Here is a 16,822-nt window from a genome sequence, read left to right on the forward strand (position 1 = left end):
GAGGAATTATGCCCTGGCTGGGGGAAGGGCACATTCATGGTTCGGAAGGTGGGATGCCAGCCAGTCCTCTACATCTGTGATGCCCCCCGCCATTCCTGACTGCACTGCGAAGGCCCTTGAGTTGGCCAGGGTCATCTCTCCTGAGAAATGAGGCCCGGATCCTGGCTGCCCCCTTTCCTCCTTCTATCAGCCATGTTCAATAACCCAGACTCACCATTCAGATGCTGAGTTTGGTCTCCTGCATGAAGTCCTCCGTCGCTCCCCACGGTCTGTAGCAGACTGTGAGGCCCGCAGCTGGCCTGAGAACCCGCCTTACATTTCAGCCTCATTTCTACCAGCCCCTTCCAATTCCTCCCTCTCCCACTTTGCTTCTCCATTCCAGCTACGCTCCCCTCTAGGCCCTCTGCACCTTTGCGGTTCCCTCTGTTTGGGTCCCCCTGCCAAGCTTACCAAGCTCAACCCTAACGTCCTGGCTTCTTGTGCCTCCTACTGCCGGACAGTGGTCATGGCCCCAGGGCACAGCACCCCCTGGTGGTGGAGCCTGGCACTGCAATCCCTGGGAGAGCCTGTTTTCACACCTTTATACCTCCTGGAGCAACTCAGGCGCAGGGGCCACAGCAGCGTCATCTGGGTCTCCAGCCCCGGGCACAAGGTCTGGCACCACCCTAGAGACAGTGAACATGAGTGAGTGGTGGGAAAAGGAGGGCTTTGCTACTGTTTTGGGCAATCAAGAGCGCCCACCCGTGTTGTGGCTCCAGCGCGATATGTGAAGGGTTGCAAACCCCAGAAAGGCAAGCCTTCATTCACAGCAGCCAGAATTTCTTGGGCTCGGGGTGGTGAGTGAGTGCTTTAGCTCCCATCTTCCCTCCCTTCCATCTCCAGGGCTGCTTCTCCTGCGAGGCAGGGGTGAGGGGATGGTGGGGCCCAATGTAGGCAGAACCCTGCCCTGCTCACACCTGCCCTCCATGGAAAACATCAAAGAGGGGCAGGGTGAAGGGCGTCCAAGGTCCAGGACCTGCTGGTCTCAGGCCTCTTTCTTGCCTGGGCGTTCCCAGCGTCCACCTGCCAAGGGGGCAGGAGCTCAACCCCAGAGCGCTTGTGGGAGGGACCCCAAGCACCACGCCCTCCCTCCTGCCCCCAGGGTGTCTTATCTGGAGGCATCAGCTCCTGGGCTTCCAGCACCAAGAAACCTTTCCTGGGGGTGTGACATTCACAGCAGGGTTCCAGCCCCTGATCCTTCCCCTGCCACCACCAAGGTCCTATCCTGCTCCAGGGCACCGCGGTCCCCCAGGCCCACCTCTGCCACAGATTTGGGGAGGAATGGTGAGTGTAGAAGCCAGTTTCCAAAGTGGCCCCCAAGGTTACCTTGACCTCTTGGTTTTCACACCCCTGTGTGGTCCCCTCCACGGTCAAATCAGAGCTGGGCTGCATGACGACAGAACGTGATGGAGATGATGGAACATGAATTCTGAAGCTAGAAGAAAAGCTTTTTTGTTTTTAGGTCCTACCTTGGTCCTTGAATCCCTTGCTCTGGGGGAAGCCAGGCGCCATACGACGAGGACACTCAAGCAGCAGAGACCCACGTGCAGAGGAACAGGCTTCCTGCTGACAGCCAGGCCCACCTCACCAGCCATGTGGATTAAGCACCTTGGAAATAGACCCTCTAGCCCCAGCCGAGCTTCAGATGCCTGAAGCCTCTTGAGAGACTCTGAGCCCAAGCTGCTCACACTGCTCCCAAGTTCCTAACCCACCAAAACCGGGACACACAAATAATCATTTCAAGCCTTACATTTTGGGGCAACTTGTTATACAGCACTGGGTAACTAATACAGCCCCTCTCGTTCTCAGGGCTATTTATTTCCTCTCCCGGATTCTTGCTTTGGCTCCTCCCAGCTCCTGGCCTATGTTCCCCCACCCACGGTATGAGAAGGGAGAGAGATGAGACATAGCCCTGGATCAGCACAAAATCAGACAGCCGTCAGCCAACATCATTTTTTTCTTCCATTTTAATGAACACTTTACAAAGTACAAAATATACTGTCTTTTTTGGGGGGAACATTAGGTACTTTTTTTCTCTCTGTCATACAGTACATGAATCTCAAGGGTTTTGTGTTTTTTCAAGAAAGAAAGAAAGTGTGAGGGCCTGGGGTACAGGGCTGCCCCTGTTCTTCCCTCGCCCAGACCTTGGGACAGACGCAAGTGCCGCTGCTACTGCTGGTGACCCGGGGCATGCCAGGGGAGGGCCAGACCCCCAAGGCGAAACCCTGGGCAGGGCAGAGGCCCCCCTGAGCCCTGCTGTGCAGCCAACATCCACTCACCCCCATCTCAGGATAACGGAAATGATTTTGGCAAAGAGCAAGTGGAGGGCTTGGGGTTTTGTTTGCTGTTACACCTCCCCACCCCCAGTTTTGGAGCCAACCCTGCCCAGCTCTTCCTGGACCATTTTCTGAACAGGTAAACTGAAGCTGTGGACAGGAAAATGCACTGGGCTTGGCCTCTGCCTTGGGACCTGAATTTGGCCTGTTTTTCACCCATCCCACCGGCCCTCCACTCCGGTTTCCAACTTTGTTGGATGCTCTGCATGGACGAGCCCCAGTAGGCAAAGGGGCACCAGCCCCCAGAACCCCTCCCTGTAAATACTGTCTTCAGGACTGGCTGCTTCTGAGGAGTCCGCCCAGCAGGTCTAGCCCTTGGCTGCATGGACCTCCGGGCCTCTGCAGGGCAAAGCACAGCCCCTGCAGGGACACCTCTGCCCCGTCTGTCCGCAGAGCAGTTTTAGCAAAGCCAAGGGGGGTGGGGCTGCCTTGCGTTCGAGGTCTGCTGCCCGTACCCCTTCAACTCTACATGTGGCCCTGGGGTAAGAACGTACCCAGGCCTAGAAATACTGGACGAGCCAGTCCCTCCACGCGGATCCGGGCTCTGCACGTGTGTGCTCGAGTCCACACTAGAGTGCGTGTCACAGCGCACACTCGCACTCACGTGTGCGTATACACACACGTGTGGTCCTGCTCAGAACTCTGCTCTGACGCCCAGCACTTGCCGCGTTCACAGCCTCCCACACCGAGAACCGAGAGCCACAAGTTCCCTCCCCACCACGCTGCCCACGAAAGCACGGGCCAGGCCGCCTGCAGGCTTCTACCTGTGCTCCAGGCCACTCCTGGTGCCCTCAGCCCCAAGGACAGCAGGCTGCCTCGGCCAACAGCTCCCATCCTTCCGTCCCAAGAAAGTAGGCTTCCCAGGAGGGCGTGGGTTTCAAAGCTGAAGGCCATGGCCCACCCAGCAGCTTTCTCTCTCCCTCGGTCAATGGAAAAGGGTCCTTTTGCTGCCTCTAATTTGAAAATGAAAGAATGGAAAAGAGCTGGCATGTGAGAAAAGGTATCTAGCTATACCAGGGCTCATCTCCCCTCACAAGTCCCGTCCACTCTTCCCAAGCCCACCCTCTGCTGGGCTGACCACTGTCTGCCATCTTGGTGGATCCCTTCCCAGGCGGCCTCCTGGAATAGAGGGCCACTGCCCCCTCCAGGCCTAGCCCCTGCCTCAGCACAGTACCCAGGAAACCTGAAGAGCCCAAGCCCCCGTCTTTCCACCGCTGGGAGACCCCGTCGTCCTCCCCCAACCTCTGCCTGCCAAGCCAACCACCGACTCCGCTTCTCGGCGGCCGTGACGGCAGTGCCCGGGGGGCTGCTCCCCAGCCATGGCTTACACTGGCCACAGACACATACACTGGGGGTGCTTCCTTCCTACCCGCCCCCCTGCCACAATTTTCCCTCAGGAAGGAGCGTCAAAGATTCCTGGTACAGAGCCGTAGCGCTACCACCTGGAAGGTCCCCAAGGTCCCCTCTCTTAGCTGGGGAAGGGACCTGCTTGTGCCCACATCCAGATCCAGAGGCTCAGAAAGGTGGCCCAGGGTGGCTGGGAAGTGTGGCCAGAAGGGGCAGGAGGTGGGTGGGCAGGTTCATCTTTGATTATCAGGCAAATGGTACTGCTGGCTTGGGGTAGGGGCCTGGCCCTTCCTACCACCCCCCCACAGCCTCCTCTCCTGAGCTCCGTGGCGTCCTCTGTCACCACAGAGGGGACAAGCCCCAACCGACCATGCATCTTCTGGACACCACACTGGCCACCGAGGCCATGCTGCCCGCATGGGGAGTCACAGCGGCCAGCTCCGGGTCACCCGGTCCCTCCCTTCCCACCAGGGGCCTGTGGCCCGGAGTTGATGGGAGCGGGAGAACGCTGGTGCTCGGGGGGTTCTGGACCCCCGGAATCCTGGGGAAGGGAGGCCTTATGTGCCTCTCCTGCTTGGATGGGTGCCCTGGGCTGAGGTCAGTGGTATAGGCACCGCCTCCTGGGGGGCTCTGGAAACCCCTGTGGAGGAAAGAGGTGCAGAGCGGGCACTGCCCAACTCTTTGCTGGGTCAGGACTAGGGCCGAGGGAGAATGGGGTTTCTTAGGAACCAGGGGCGCCCATGTTGGGAGCTGAGCCCAAGAGGCAGATTTTGATAACTGGGGGCAGGGGTGAAGTGGGCGATCGCGGCCCCTGGTCTCCCTTAACCTCGCGCCGCTCGGCAGTGCGCAGGGACCGGGCAGGTGAAGAGAGAGCGCAGCACTTAGATGGTTTGAGCTTTTCTGACCAGCGAACAGCACAGACTCAAAAGACACACCTGGAGCCCAGGTGGCAGCTCCTGGGCCACCCGCTCACCCCCAAGCCAGAGCCTAGAGTGCCTCAGCCTGACGGGGCACCCTCTTCAGGCCACCTCTCTGGGGGTCTGGGGACCCCTGCGCACAGCAAAGCCAGAGATGGCTGGGGGCAGCCAGCCACCGGGGAGACCACTCATTCTTCCCCCAGACTGCTGGAGACCCAGCCGCTGACTCACGGGCACACACAGGCACCGAGGATGTGCCGGCCTCTGCACACAGTGGGATGGGGGTGTGCGAAATAGAGGGGGCAGGTTTTCAGGGTGTTGGCTCCCGCCCTGTCAGCTGGATACACACCTGTGTAGCCCAGAGAGCGGAGTCCTTGCACCAGCCCCTCCCGGGAACAACGTCAAAGGCATCCATCCGTCCCTTTCTCAGTCGGATGGGGCCAGTCCCCAGGAGGCGACCTGGGGAAAGAACCTGAGGCTTCTGAAGCGAAAGAAATCAGGTGATGGGGCTGTGGGAGCAGACCTGGACGGAAAGCCGGAGGGCGCCCGTCCAGCTGGGCCAGGTCTTCGGGCTGAGAGCACCGGCAAGGGGGCTCTTCTGTTCCAGCTGTTCCTCCCTCTGTGCCACTGTCCCCCAAATAAAATAAGGGTGTCCAGGGGCCTTGGTCGTGCCAACGGGATTACAGGAAGGGGCCGAATCCAGCTTTCAAGGGAGATTTGGCAGGAGGGGTTAGGGACCCTCAACACCCGCCCCGGAGCTCAGTTCCTGGGCCGTTGGTTTAGTTTTTCTCTCAAGTCAGGGCCGAGGCAGCCAGCCGGCTTCTCTAATAATCGTATTGCCTATATACTTGAATTAAAAATATATGGTGGCTCAAAACGTGCCTGTGTGCACGGCAGACACCGCGGGGCGGAAGCCCTCACGCCCCCACACACACACACACACGCACACACGCGTGTGCGCGCTCACACAGTATATATTAACATATATATTGCTCAAGTATATATGCTATTTACAGTATATATCTATATCAACATAAAACACAGTTATTTATATGTGTGTACAATATACGTCCTAGGGGGTCTAGGGAGCACACGTTTCTGGGGGTCAAGGGGCCGACACACTTGCTCGGCAGGGAGGAGAGGCGGGGGAGTGACACGGTGAGGGGGGGACAGACAGGAAGGGGTCTGGAGGGCGTGCCACGGAAAAATCAAGGCCTTCCAGGGACAGTAAGGGGACTCCCGGGGCGTGAAGTGCTGCCCTGCCCACGTGGACACCCCCATTTTGGAACCAGCAAACAATTGACGTTTTGGTGTTTTGTGCAAAATGAATTAACTTAAAAAAAAAACCACGTGGGTTCCGAATCAGTACTTGGGCCCCGAACATCTGCAAGGATCCAGACAGACAGCTTCCCCACCTGGTGGGTTTCCATGGCTCAGAGGGTCCCACGCGGCACAGAGAATGGGGGTGGGTGGGGCTTCATCAGCCCAAGAGAATGTCCCTTCTCCTCCGAGCTTCTCAGGGACAGCACGTGTCAGCTGCTGCCCGGGCACCGAGGAGGACCCTGCAGGTCCTGCTTGCTTGGAAAACACTCCCAGCTGGAGAGGAGGCACGGGGGTCACCCCATTCTCCGAGGGGGCTGGCTTGCCACCTGGCTGTCCACCGCCCTGCGGCCCTCGAGTCCCCTCTGATGCTCAGAACCACTCTGCCTTGGCAGCTCCGTGGGGGAATGCCCCGGGGACCCCTGTATCGTAACAGACCTCTGCTCCCAGCTTTCTGCTCCAAAGGGAGGGCCGAGACCCCTGGAAGCAGCTCCTGATTCTCAAGCTTGTCCCTGGAGCCAAAGGATGCCAACCAAGCGATGTCACACTCTGAGCCCCAGCAGACTCAGCGGGCTATCCCCTGAAACTACTGCCAACTGCAGCCTGGGTGCAAATACATTAAATAAGAAACTAAAACAAGGTACGGTTTTCTCTATTAAGGCTCAGATAAGCTGCCTCCCAGGTCAAGTACTCATGAACGCCACGGTCCCTGGACCGAGGGGTGGGTGGGCAGGTGAGTTGGGGGCAGAGGCCTTCCACTTTCCCCCAAAAGTGGGGCGAGGGGGCGGTGCAGGAAAACGGGGGAGCCCTGTGCTGGTCTAGTTAACTGCTGGGGAGGTGGGGGTGACCTAAGAAACCCCAGGCCCAGAACACTGGGGCTGCCCCCATTTAGGGGAACCCGAGGCTCTGCCAGCCCCAGGAGGGTCCAGGGAAAGCAGAGGGGACAGGAGCTCGTGCCCCAGGCTGGTGGGTCTCCTGGGAACCCCCCTCCCCCCGGGACTGAGCGCTTGTGGTGGGGAGGGTCTGGAAAGGCCCCTTTGGCAGTCTTGCTGGGAGTTGGGGCACAGGCCCTGTGGCTGGCAGGCCAGGTTCTGGGGGACTGGGGTCCCCCTCCAGCTCAGAGCCCCACCCGAGCTCCCTTGGAGCCTCACCAGCACATGACCAGAGGGCTGCCCACTGGCCTCTACTCTGCAGGAACCAGCCCAGAGCCAATGGAACCAGAGACCAGTGACCACAGGGGCCAGAACCCCTACCCTCACAAGGGCCTTCCAGGGCCCCATGAACTCAGCCCTGCTCAGCCAGCCAGCCCCCCAAGATGACCCGAGAACTGGTACTCCCAGTGTCCTGTAGAAGGTACCAGCTTCCTCTGGCGTCTGCCCCCGGCCGTGGGCGAGGCAGGAGGAGAAGATGAGTCAGCTCACAAGCTCCCTGGGCCTCAGACAGCATTTTCTGGGGTAGGGGTCGGGGAAGGAGGTGGGGGGGGGGTTCTCTGGAGGGTCTGGGGGCTCCAGGAAGGCAGGAGGGCACGGGGAGGGCTTGGCTTGGGCCACAGGCCTGGCGGGGTCAGCCATCAGGGGCGTGTCCTAGGGACCCCTTCCTTGGGGGCCCCGGGGCCGATTTTCCAGTCTGTTGAGAAATACTGCGAGAAGAATCTTCAGGGTGGGGCTGGGCCCAGGCCTGGGGGGCAGACGGGGAGGAGCGGAAGAGGCCCTCCTAATGCTTCTCTGCTTGGCTGACTTTCAGGGCGCTGATGACGCCATTGATGTTTTCTTCTGGTACCTGCGAGGGGTGGGAAGCAGACACCCGTGAGCCCCTGGAGCCGGGCCGGGCCTGCCCTGCCCGGGGGCCGGTGCCGGACACTCACCAGTGCGTGGTCGAACTTGAAGGTACTGATGTAGTAAGCGGGGATGTCAGCAGCAGCTAAGGGCTCGGAGATCTGGGCCACGATGCCGCACTCATCTGGGGACAGAGGCGGGGACCACGTTTAGCGTCCTCTCCACCCGGCGACCCAGCACAGCCTTGGCCTCTCCCCTCCCTCTGCTGGCAGTGCCCGCCCTGTACCCGCAAGCTTCCCAGAGACTCCCCGCCCCTCCATCCAGCAGGCTTCTCTGATCTCTTTGGCCAGCAGTGAGCTCTCCATCCTCAGGGCTCCACAGAAGCCACTTCTGTCTAACTGGGACCACCCTCTGCCTGTTTCCCGTGCCTCGTAGTTTGGACTCATCTTCCTGGCCATCTTGCGAGTTCCCTAAACAGAGCTGGAGGTAGTGTGGCAATAAGAGGACGTGGGTTCAGGCCCTCTTTTTTGTTTGTCGCCCTTTTCTAGCCAGATGACGTGGCCAAGTCACTTCCTCTCTCTGAGCCTCCGTTTCCTCGTCGGAGTCCCCACTGGGTAAAGGTCCCTGCCTGTCCTAAAGGCAGTGTCAGGCATCTGATCATGAGGAATGTCATTTCCTTCTCCTTCTGGATCTCCAAAGCAGTGGCCTCCTGGCCTCCTCCAAACCTCAGCCAATAAGGTGGTCTTTGGGTTGCCTGGGGGATGGTTCTCCCCTCTCCTCCACCCTCCTCCCCGCTTTGAAGGCACCATGCAAAGCTTCCTCCTACAGGAAGACCTCCAGGATCTGAGGACCACTCTTCTCTCCATCAGCACAACCCCTCAAAGCTACTGTTCTGATTCTGGCGATGATGCCTTTCCCCAGCGCTGTCCCGATTGGGTGGGAGAGTCCAGATATGGCCACCAGCTCCCCATGGGATTCTGGGGCCAGAGCCTGGGCATCATCAACCTGGGCTTCACCCTTCCCCCACCCCCAGCCTCCCCGGCACCCTTCCACTCCCTGGCCCTGGTCCTGCTTGTCAGCCCACGCTGGGACCTAGACGTGACCCTGCAGGTCTCTTAAGCTCCTGTCTCCTGCTTGGTCTCCCGGGGCTCCTGGCTGGACCCATGGGCCCCTTTGGTGGCTGCACAGGCCTCGTGCTTGCACCTCTGGTGACCGTCTGTGCTGTTATGTGGTGGAGACCGGTTGTGTCCTAAGATTCTTTAGCTACAGACACATTCATTTTCAGTTCTGTAAAGGGGGTGGGGGGCGCGGGTAGGAGATTAGGGTCTAGAATGGTGCCTTTCAAACCGTGGGTGGTGACCCATTTGGGACATCAATTTAGAAGGCTGGTAACCAGTGTTTTATAAAATGACAACAGAAAAGGGAAGGGCAAACAGCTCAGCACCAGAGCGAGTGCAGTTTTGTGAAACCGTAGAGTTGTTTGTGTATGTGTGTGCTGGGCTGTGATGGAAAACATATTTCCTGCAAACCGTGGTCTAAAACATATGGAATTCGCCAGTCTAGAATCTTTCAGATTCTCAAGTTATTTTTCTTGCAGGGCTATTTATAGCTATTAGCCTGGCGCTAAAACCCTCCACATCCCGGGAAGGTAGATCCAGCTGCTGCCTGCTAGATCACACACTGTGTCCCCTGTCGCCCGCCCCGCGAGGCCACTCAAAACAGCCCAGGGCAACTGCAGATGGTAGGACGATTCAAGTTTCATCTACTATCCCACCTCGATTCTCCCTTCAACCTGACTTTCTTTTTTCTGTAATATTATTATACTGAGTGTATTTTGGTAAACTTTGAAGCAAAGCTGGGGATAAAAAGATAAGCTGATATGCATCACTAATTATTAGAGAAAGGCAAATAAAACTACAATGAGGTACCACCTCACACGGGTCAGAATGGCCATCACTAAAAAGTCTACAAATAACAAATGCTGGAGAGGGTGTGGAGAAAAGGGAACCCTCCCACACGGTTGGTGAAGCCACTATGAAAAACAGTATGGAGGTGCCTCAAAAAACTAAAAATACATCTGCCATATGATCCAGCAATCCCACTCCTGGGCATATACGCAGACAAAACTATAATTCGAAAAGATACACGCACCCCTATGTTCACAGCAGCGCTATTCACAACAGCCAAGACATGGAAACAACCTAAACGTCCACTGACAGATGAAGAGATAAAGAAGATGTGGTACATATACACAATGGAATACTACTCAGCCATAAAAAAGGATGAAATAATGCCATTTGCAGTGACATGGATGGACCTAGAGATGATCATACTAAGCGAAGTCAGACAGAGAAAGACAAACACCATATGATATCACTTATATGTGGAATCTAAAATATGACACAAATGAACCTATCTACGAAACAGAAACAGACTCTCAGACATAGAGATCAGACTTGTGGTTGCCAAGGGGGAGGGGGCTGGAGGAGGGACGGAGTGGGAGGTTTGGGTTAGCAGATGCAAACTATTACATACAGAATGGATGAACAACAAGGTCCTACTGTAGAGCACAGGGAGCTATATTCAATATCCTGTGATAAACTAAAATGGAGAAGAATATGAAAAAGAACACATATATACGTATATATAACTGAATCACTTTGCTGTACAGCAGAAATTAACGTCACACTGTAAATCAACTCTACTTCAGTAAAAAAAGAAAAAAAAAAAAGATAAACTGATATGTACAGCTTCCTGCTTCTCATCTGAGTCTCCAGTGACGCCTGCCCCTTCGCCTGTGAGGACCTGGTGAGGCTCTTTTCCACTGTTTCTACTGTGGAGAGGCACCGCTGCGTCACACCCACCTCTGCTGGTGCCGCCCTCTCCTCCCCGTCAGCCGGGTTAACATCTGCTGGTCACCTCTGCGGCCACCTCCTCTGGGAAGCCTTCCCTTCCTCAACCCTCTCCAAGCCTTACACGTCCTTACACGTGCTTGCTGAGCACCCGGTGTAACTGACACGTCGTGGAGGGCTTCGCGCCACCCTGAAGCAGGATCTACCATCATCCTTGTTTTACAGACTAGGAAACTGAGGCTCAGAGGCTAAGCACCAAGGTCACCTTCAGCCTCCTTCACCGGCGAACTTGCCTCTAGGCTACTGGGTCTCCATATCCCCACGGCCCCAAACTGGGCAGCAAATGTGGGTGGGAGAAATGCTGGGGTCGGTGGAGAAGGTGGCCCCGAGAGACAGGCTGGAGCCCAGGGTTGGACCAGGAGCCTTCAGTGTACATTTCCTAGCACTGCAGAAAGCAGCCCACTGTCCTGCCCCTGGGATGGTTCTGGCTTTGGCCTTGATGTGAGCAAAGTTAGGGGGTGCTGTCCAGTCCTGCTAGTTACTGTCTATCTGCGACCTTGTCCAGAGAAAGCCACAGGCAGGTGGCAGAACCGGGTTCCCTCTCCGACCTGTGGCCCTCAGGTCAAAATGCCCTGCCACCTTCACGTCCCGTCCCAGAAGCAGAGCCCCCTGGGCTGACCCCACGGCCCCTGGAGCAGTCTGAGCTTCATCTGGAACATTCTTCACTCTGTCTATGGGAAATCAGGATTTACTGATCCCATCAGGGCCAGCTGAGGGGTGCTCCCCGAAACAAACGTCCTGTGATTTACCAAGAGCCTCTTCTGGGTTCAAGGTCTTGGGTCTGACAAGTCTAGCCCAGAGAAATCATGTCTCATCAAGACAAAGTGCGCTGCAGTCATCACAATGGGGCCAGCAGCCTACACTCGGCGCTGGGAGAATCGGTACCGTGTGGCCCTTCTAACCGAGGGGTCTGAGATCCGTGGCCCCTTGGAATATGCTGATGGGAAAAACTGTCTACCAAAGACAGCTTGGACAATTGTGGAAACTGAAGCTAGACTGAGTCTCGGGGGATTCCTGTGAATTTTCTCCTGGGGCATCGGGTCACTGTGATTACACACAGGGAAAAGGGTGAGGGGCTGGGATGTCTTGAGTTTTACTGTGAGCTGTTTGGCAACTGTGTTAAAAAAAAAACAACACCTCATTAAAAATGACAACAGTCATTCCCTGTCAACAGTGGGACTAAGGAGAGATTTTTTTTTTTCCTCTTCTATTTTTATCATGTTCCCAATATTCTAATAATAAGCAGGTTTTAATTTTTCATTGGGGAGGGGACGGAGAAGAGTGCTTTGCTTGAAGCTGCTCTTCCGTCCTCCGAGGCCAATGCCTCCCGTCACTCACTGGACAAGGGACCGCGTGGGTTGTGGGGACCTCAGTCTCCCCATCTATACCGGGGGTACAGATGCACGGCACTCGGCAATGCCGGCCCCAGCCCCCCAGGGCTCACCAAATCCTAGGGGCTGTCCTCCAATCCGCACCATCTTCCAGAGCTCTCCAGATGCGCTCGTGAACAACAAATTACTAGGAAACCTTGAAAGGGAGCGAGTGATGTTAATCCCCAGATATTAACGGTGCTCCCTCTGCCAGCCCTCCCTGGAGCATTCCCTGTCCTTGGGCACTGATGTAGGACCAGAGCAAGGGGGTGTCTGGCCTGAGCTCAGGGGCCCCAAGGACTCTCCCAAGCCCTCAGCGCACTCACTCTGCACCTTCCTCATCTGGGGGCTGGTAGGGGGAGCAGGAAGGCAAGGTTGGGACCGGGCTTTGGAACAACTGCCCCCTTTTGCTCAGGCTGGGCAGGGTACCGCCCCCTCCACCAGCTCCAGACGGGGGTGGGGGGGTGAGGGACAAACAGCGCTGGATGGCGCTGGATGACCCGGGGCCTTTGTCTCTGAGTGGCCTGTCATCTGTGAGCCGGGGCCACTCACCTGCAATGAAGGGTTGGGGTAGGGACGTATTAGGACCAAGTGGGTGATAAGCCCATCACAAGCCTCCATGCCGGGGCCCGGCTCACCTCTGCTGGGTCTGCACGTCCATCACCAGGGAGATGTAGCCCTCGATGAGGGAGAAGGAGAAGAAGCGGATGTGGCCACAGTCATCGCCCGCCGCCATGGGGTCCTTCACTCTGGGGGCCGGGGCAGCTGGTGAGGGGTGGAGTGGGGCCCCCGCTGCACCCCAAGCCCCATCAGGCCCCCCTGCCCCGCCCATCAGTCTGGGGGTGTTGGGAAGAGCACAGGCCAAGTCCTGGCTCTGATCCTGCCTTGCTGGTGGACCCTGAGGCACTGCTTGCATCGGTCTCTGCGTCTGTGAGGTGTGGATGCTTCCACGGCGTTCACAGAGATGAGCACCGCACTTCACGCTTCTGGAGACCCATCCCGCCCTCGGCACAGGCTACACTTGCCCTTTCCTGGGGGTGGCTTCTCTGTCCCTGTGATGGCCCACATCTCAGGGCACAGTCTATGGTCACTGTCAGCTCACTGGCCCCTGGCCCCGCTCCACTTGGTGCTGGCCAAAACTTACAATCTGCCCTGAGGAAAAATGCGAAGCTGTCGTCCACCAAATGAAACAACCTGAGTTCCCAGCTCTTCAAACGACTGGGCTTGCCCTAGGAGCTCAGGTGACAGTGGGGTGTTTAGTATATCCACATGTGGGCCTAGGGCTTCACCAGGTTTTGGGGTTCCCAAGGAATGCCATTCTCCCCTCTTAGAATGGGGATCTGGGGTACAGCCATGTCTCGCTTCTCAAACGAGCTCCCAGGGCAGGTCTGTGCCTCCCACCTCAGACTGGGGCTACTAGACAGAGCCGTGTCTCCCCTTGGCCACCCAGCAGCCCCTCACACCCGAGGAGGCCCTACCCGTTGGAGTAGAACATGACATCCATGAGGAGTGTGGCAACAGCGGGCAGTGTGTCCGGGTCCAGGCTGGTGACACAGAACCTGTTGCTCGGGCTGGACAGTGGGTGGATGACGGGCCTCTGGACTGTGAGAGCACAAAGACAAGGGGCGCTGAGGCCGGGAGGAGAGGAGCATCGTGGGGCAGGAGAGGGCCCAGGAAGAGGGGTGGGGTCAGCCGGCAGCTGCTCTGGGGAGGCCGGCTGCAGGCCCTGCAAGACCTGGCCCCTGTCGCTTCTCCAGACTCCAGCCCCACCCCCAGGCCCCCAGGCCTTTGCACATGCCACGCCGCCTGCCTGGAACGCCCTTCCCAGCCTTCACCACTGGGCTTAGCTCCTACTTGTGCTCCAAGCTTCAGCTTGAGAGTCACTGCCTCCGGGAGGCCTGGCCTGATAGCCTGGACTGGGTCAGAAGTGGTCTCTGGCCACTGCTGGCTGCATCCGCATCCACTGCCCTGGCTAGACCTTGGGAACAGAGTCTGATCAGGACTGTTGTACCGTGTTATGCCTGGCCCTCAACTGATGCTCTGAGAACGGGGCTGCCCTGGGGCAGGACCTGGTAATTTCTTGAGGTCTCTCTGCACAACCCTCCCCCTCCCCCAACTCACCCATCTTGGGCTTCACGAAGCCGTTGGTGATGCCGAGGTTCTCGGCTGCCACTGTCTCGCCATTGACGACCCGCAGGATGGTGAACTCTGATGACAAGGTGTGGGTAACGAAGGGCAGGTCCCGCTCACGCACCTGGGGACGGGGAGTCGAAGAGTGAGTGTACCATGGTCCCTGGGTGGAGTGGGCCTGGGGTCACCAGCCCCTTGACTCTGAGATTCTGTCCCCAGAATGAGCTGCCCCTGTCCTTGCCTCCCACTGTCCTGGTTGGGGACGGGAGCCTGGGACCAGGGGCACATGCCTCCCCAGGGGCAGCAGGGAGGATGCAGAGGGGAGAAGACACCGTGCCGAGGGCTAGGAGGTGCAGGTCCACTCCCCTACTCCCTCTTGTATGTGGTGGCCACACCTGTCCCTGGCCTGGGAAGACTCTCCAGGGTGGCCACGCCCTATGGGAGAAGAGCATGAATAACACGGTAGCCAGGAAATGCCGCTGGCTCCATGGCCAGACACACTTGCCACCCCAGGGGAGGGGTATGGGATTGGGGGAGCCAGACATCCAGCGAGGAGGGCATCCCACCCACACGCACCCCCCAGCCCTCACTTCCTGGCCTCCAGCTTAAACCCAGCATGGTCCACACAAAGGGCAGGCAGTGGGTGGGACTAGACCAGCCAGGGCCATGCTGACACTGGACTGATGACCCTAAGGTACGCCTGACCTCTCTCTGAGCTGATCACGAAACCGGGGGGGAGAGGCACAAACTTTGCAGACCACATCCGAGGGGGCGCCCATGTTGCCTGGGCGTGGGCTGCAGCTTGCTCACCAGGATGAAGTCCGTCTGGTAGGTGGACAGCATGAACACAGAGATGTTCTGATCGGCCAGTGGGGCGATGACCGACTTGGCGATCTTGGTCACACCGATGGGCTGGGAGCTGGAGAAGCTGCCACCACCCGACACCACGTTGAGGGCCAGCCAGGTGGCGTCGGCCACACTCAGGTGTTCCGAGGAGGGCAGCTCTGGAGGGGGACACAGAAGGCTGGCTTATGACTGATGGGCCCCAGCTGTGTGACCTCGGCCAGCCCGCCCTCTGGGCCTCAGCGCCCTCATCTGTCAAAGGAGGCCGAGATCGTCCTTAAAGGTCCCATCCGGGGAGGACCGAGCAGGGAAGGCTCGCAGAGGACTCTGGATGTACCCAGCAGCTCAGCAGGGCAGGGACCATGGGAACAAGGGGTTCATCTGTGCTGGGCCTCAGTTTCCCCAGCTGTGAAGTGATGAGTACTCAGCGGTAACAATTCTGTTATTTCTGGTTTTCACTACCTTTCTGGGTACCAGGTGCTGCCATCACCACCTTATACCGGTGGACCAGGTCCCACGGTTTTCAAACTGGGTTCCCAGGAACCTCCCAGGGGCTGGGGGGTAGAGGGGAGGCCAGGAGAAGACAGGGTGGGGGGCCTGGGATTTTTCTCCCTGCTTCAATTAGACCTGTACTTCAGGCTCCTCTGGAAGCACATTCAGCTCCAGAAGGCCTCCTGAGGTTGCCACCTTCCAGTGGGCAGTGACTGTCACCCAAGTCCCTCCTGAGAGTCTGGGGATCCTGGGGGCGGGGGCACCGGCAGGGGCAGGGTCGGGGCGGTTCAGAGTGGCAGTGATCGCCCAGTCTCCTTGACTAGCTCACAAAGACCATCCTTCCACCCCGTCCTGCAGAAAGAGTACCCAGGGGAGGCTGTGCACGGGACAGGGTACACACATGTGCACGGCTGCATGGACAGGCAGCCACAGAACGGAGCACGGGTTGCACATGGAACTCTCCACGCATCACAGTCGCCTGCTCGAACCCACCCCGTACCAGGACTGTCATTTCACCCCACACATGTGACAAACCAGAGCTCTGAGGGGCTGGTGACTTACTTACCCAAGATCACTTAGACAGAGAATAACAGAGCCAGGATTCAAACCCAGATCTGACTTACAAACAGACCCCTATGCTCTATGCTAGGCACCACATGGGAAGAAGGGCCAGGTCCCCCGCAAGGGGGTCGCTAAGAAGAGGGGCCCGGACACTGGTGAGTTAAGGGGGCTGTGATGATCACGATGCTGCCCGAGGGAAGCTGGGCTGGGCTGTGCTGGCCTCAGCAAGATGGCTCCGGAAGCCTCAACCAGGCTCCTACCTGCCCAGCTAAGGTCGTCATGGCAACCACAGCCGACGGAGCCCATCGGCCCTGCTGGCTGAGAGGGGCCAGTCCTCCGCCAGGCTGGCTGGAGAGGTAGGCTGCTTCCCAGAGAAGGGAAGGGGTTTGGGGGTGGGGGAGGCAGGAGGAAAGCCTGATCTCAGGCTGCCACATCTAGTCTCTCCACTTGTCATCTGGGGTGTCAGGAGAGAGACTTCTCAGCCCCAGGACCGCCAGAGGAAACACGCTCCCCAGAACTGAGTGTCCCAGTTCAATTCTGAAATTCCAAGGGGTCTGGAACTGGCCATGGAGGGGATTTCCTGGGGGCAGTGTTGTGAGCCCCCAACCCTGCCATCTTAAGCAAAGACAGCCCCAGGGGCCACCGAGGGCCAGGGTGCCTTGATGGTCTGTCACCTGAAGCACCATTTTAATATACTAATAAATAAAATACTTAATAAAAAATTTTAATTTCACTTTTCAGTAGGGCAGAACCCCAAAAGCCATCTTAGGAAAATTCTGG

General features: G+C 57.9%; 1 protein-coding gene across 1 annotated transcript in view; it reads right to left on the bottom strand.

Annotated features, from left to right (window-relative positions):
• Window positions 1-7,672: 7,672 nt before the first annotated feature.
• Window positions 7,673-16,822, bottom strand: part of CASTOR2 (cytosolic arginine sensor for mTORC1 subunit 2) — a 52,992-nt gene continuing 43,842 nt past the window's right edge. The window contains exons 3-9 of the mRNA XM_065892781.1: window positions 14,957-15,150; window positions 14,138-14,270; window positions 13,495-13,618; window positions 12,655-12,765; window positions 12,091-12,173; window positions 7,824-7,918; window positions 7,673-7,738 (exon numbers count right to left, since the gene is read on the bottom strand). Of these exons, the coding sequence (XP_065748853.1) occupies window positions 7,673-7,738; window positions 7,824-7,918; window positions 12,091-12,173; window positions 12,655-12,765; window positions 13,495-13,618; window positions 14,138-14,270; window positions 14,957-15,150 (806 nt within the window). The remainder of the gene's footprint in view (window positions 7,739-7,823; window positions 7,919-12,090; window positions 12,174-12,654; window positions 12,766-13,494; window positions 13,619-14,137; window positions 14,271-14,956; window positions 15,151-16,822) is intronic.

Source organism: Phocoena phocoena, chromosome 15 (assembly GCF_963924675.1).
Source record: "Phocoena phocoena chromosome 15, mPhoPho1.1, whole genome shotgun sequence".
Lineage (NCBI taxonomy): Eukaryota > Metazoa > Chordata > Mammalia > Artiodactyla > Phocoenidae > Phocoena > Phocoena phocoena.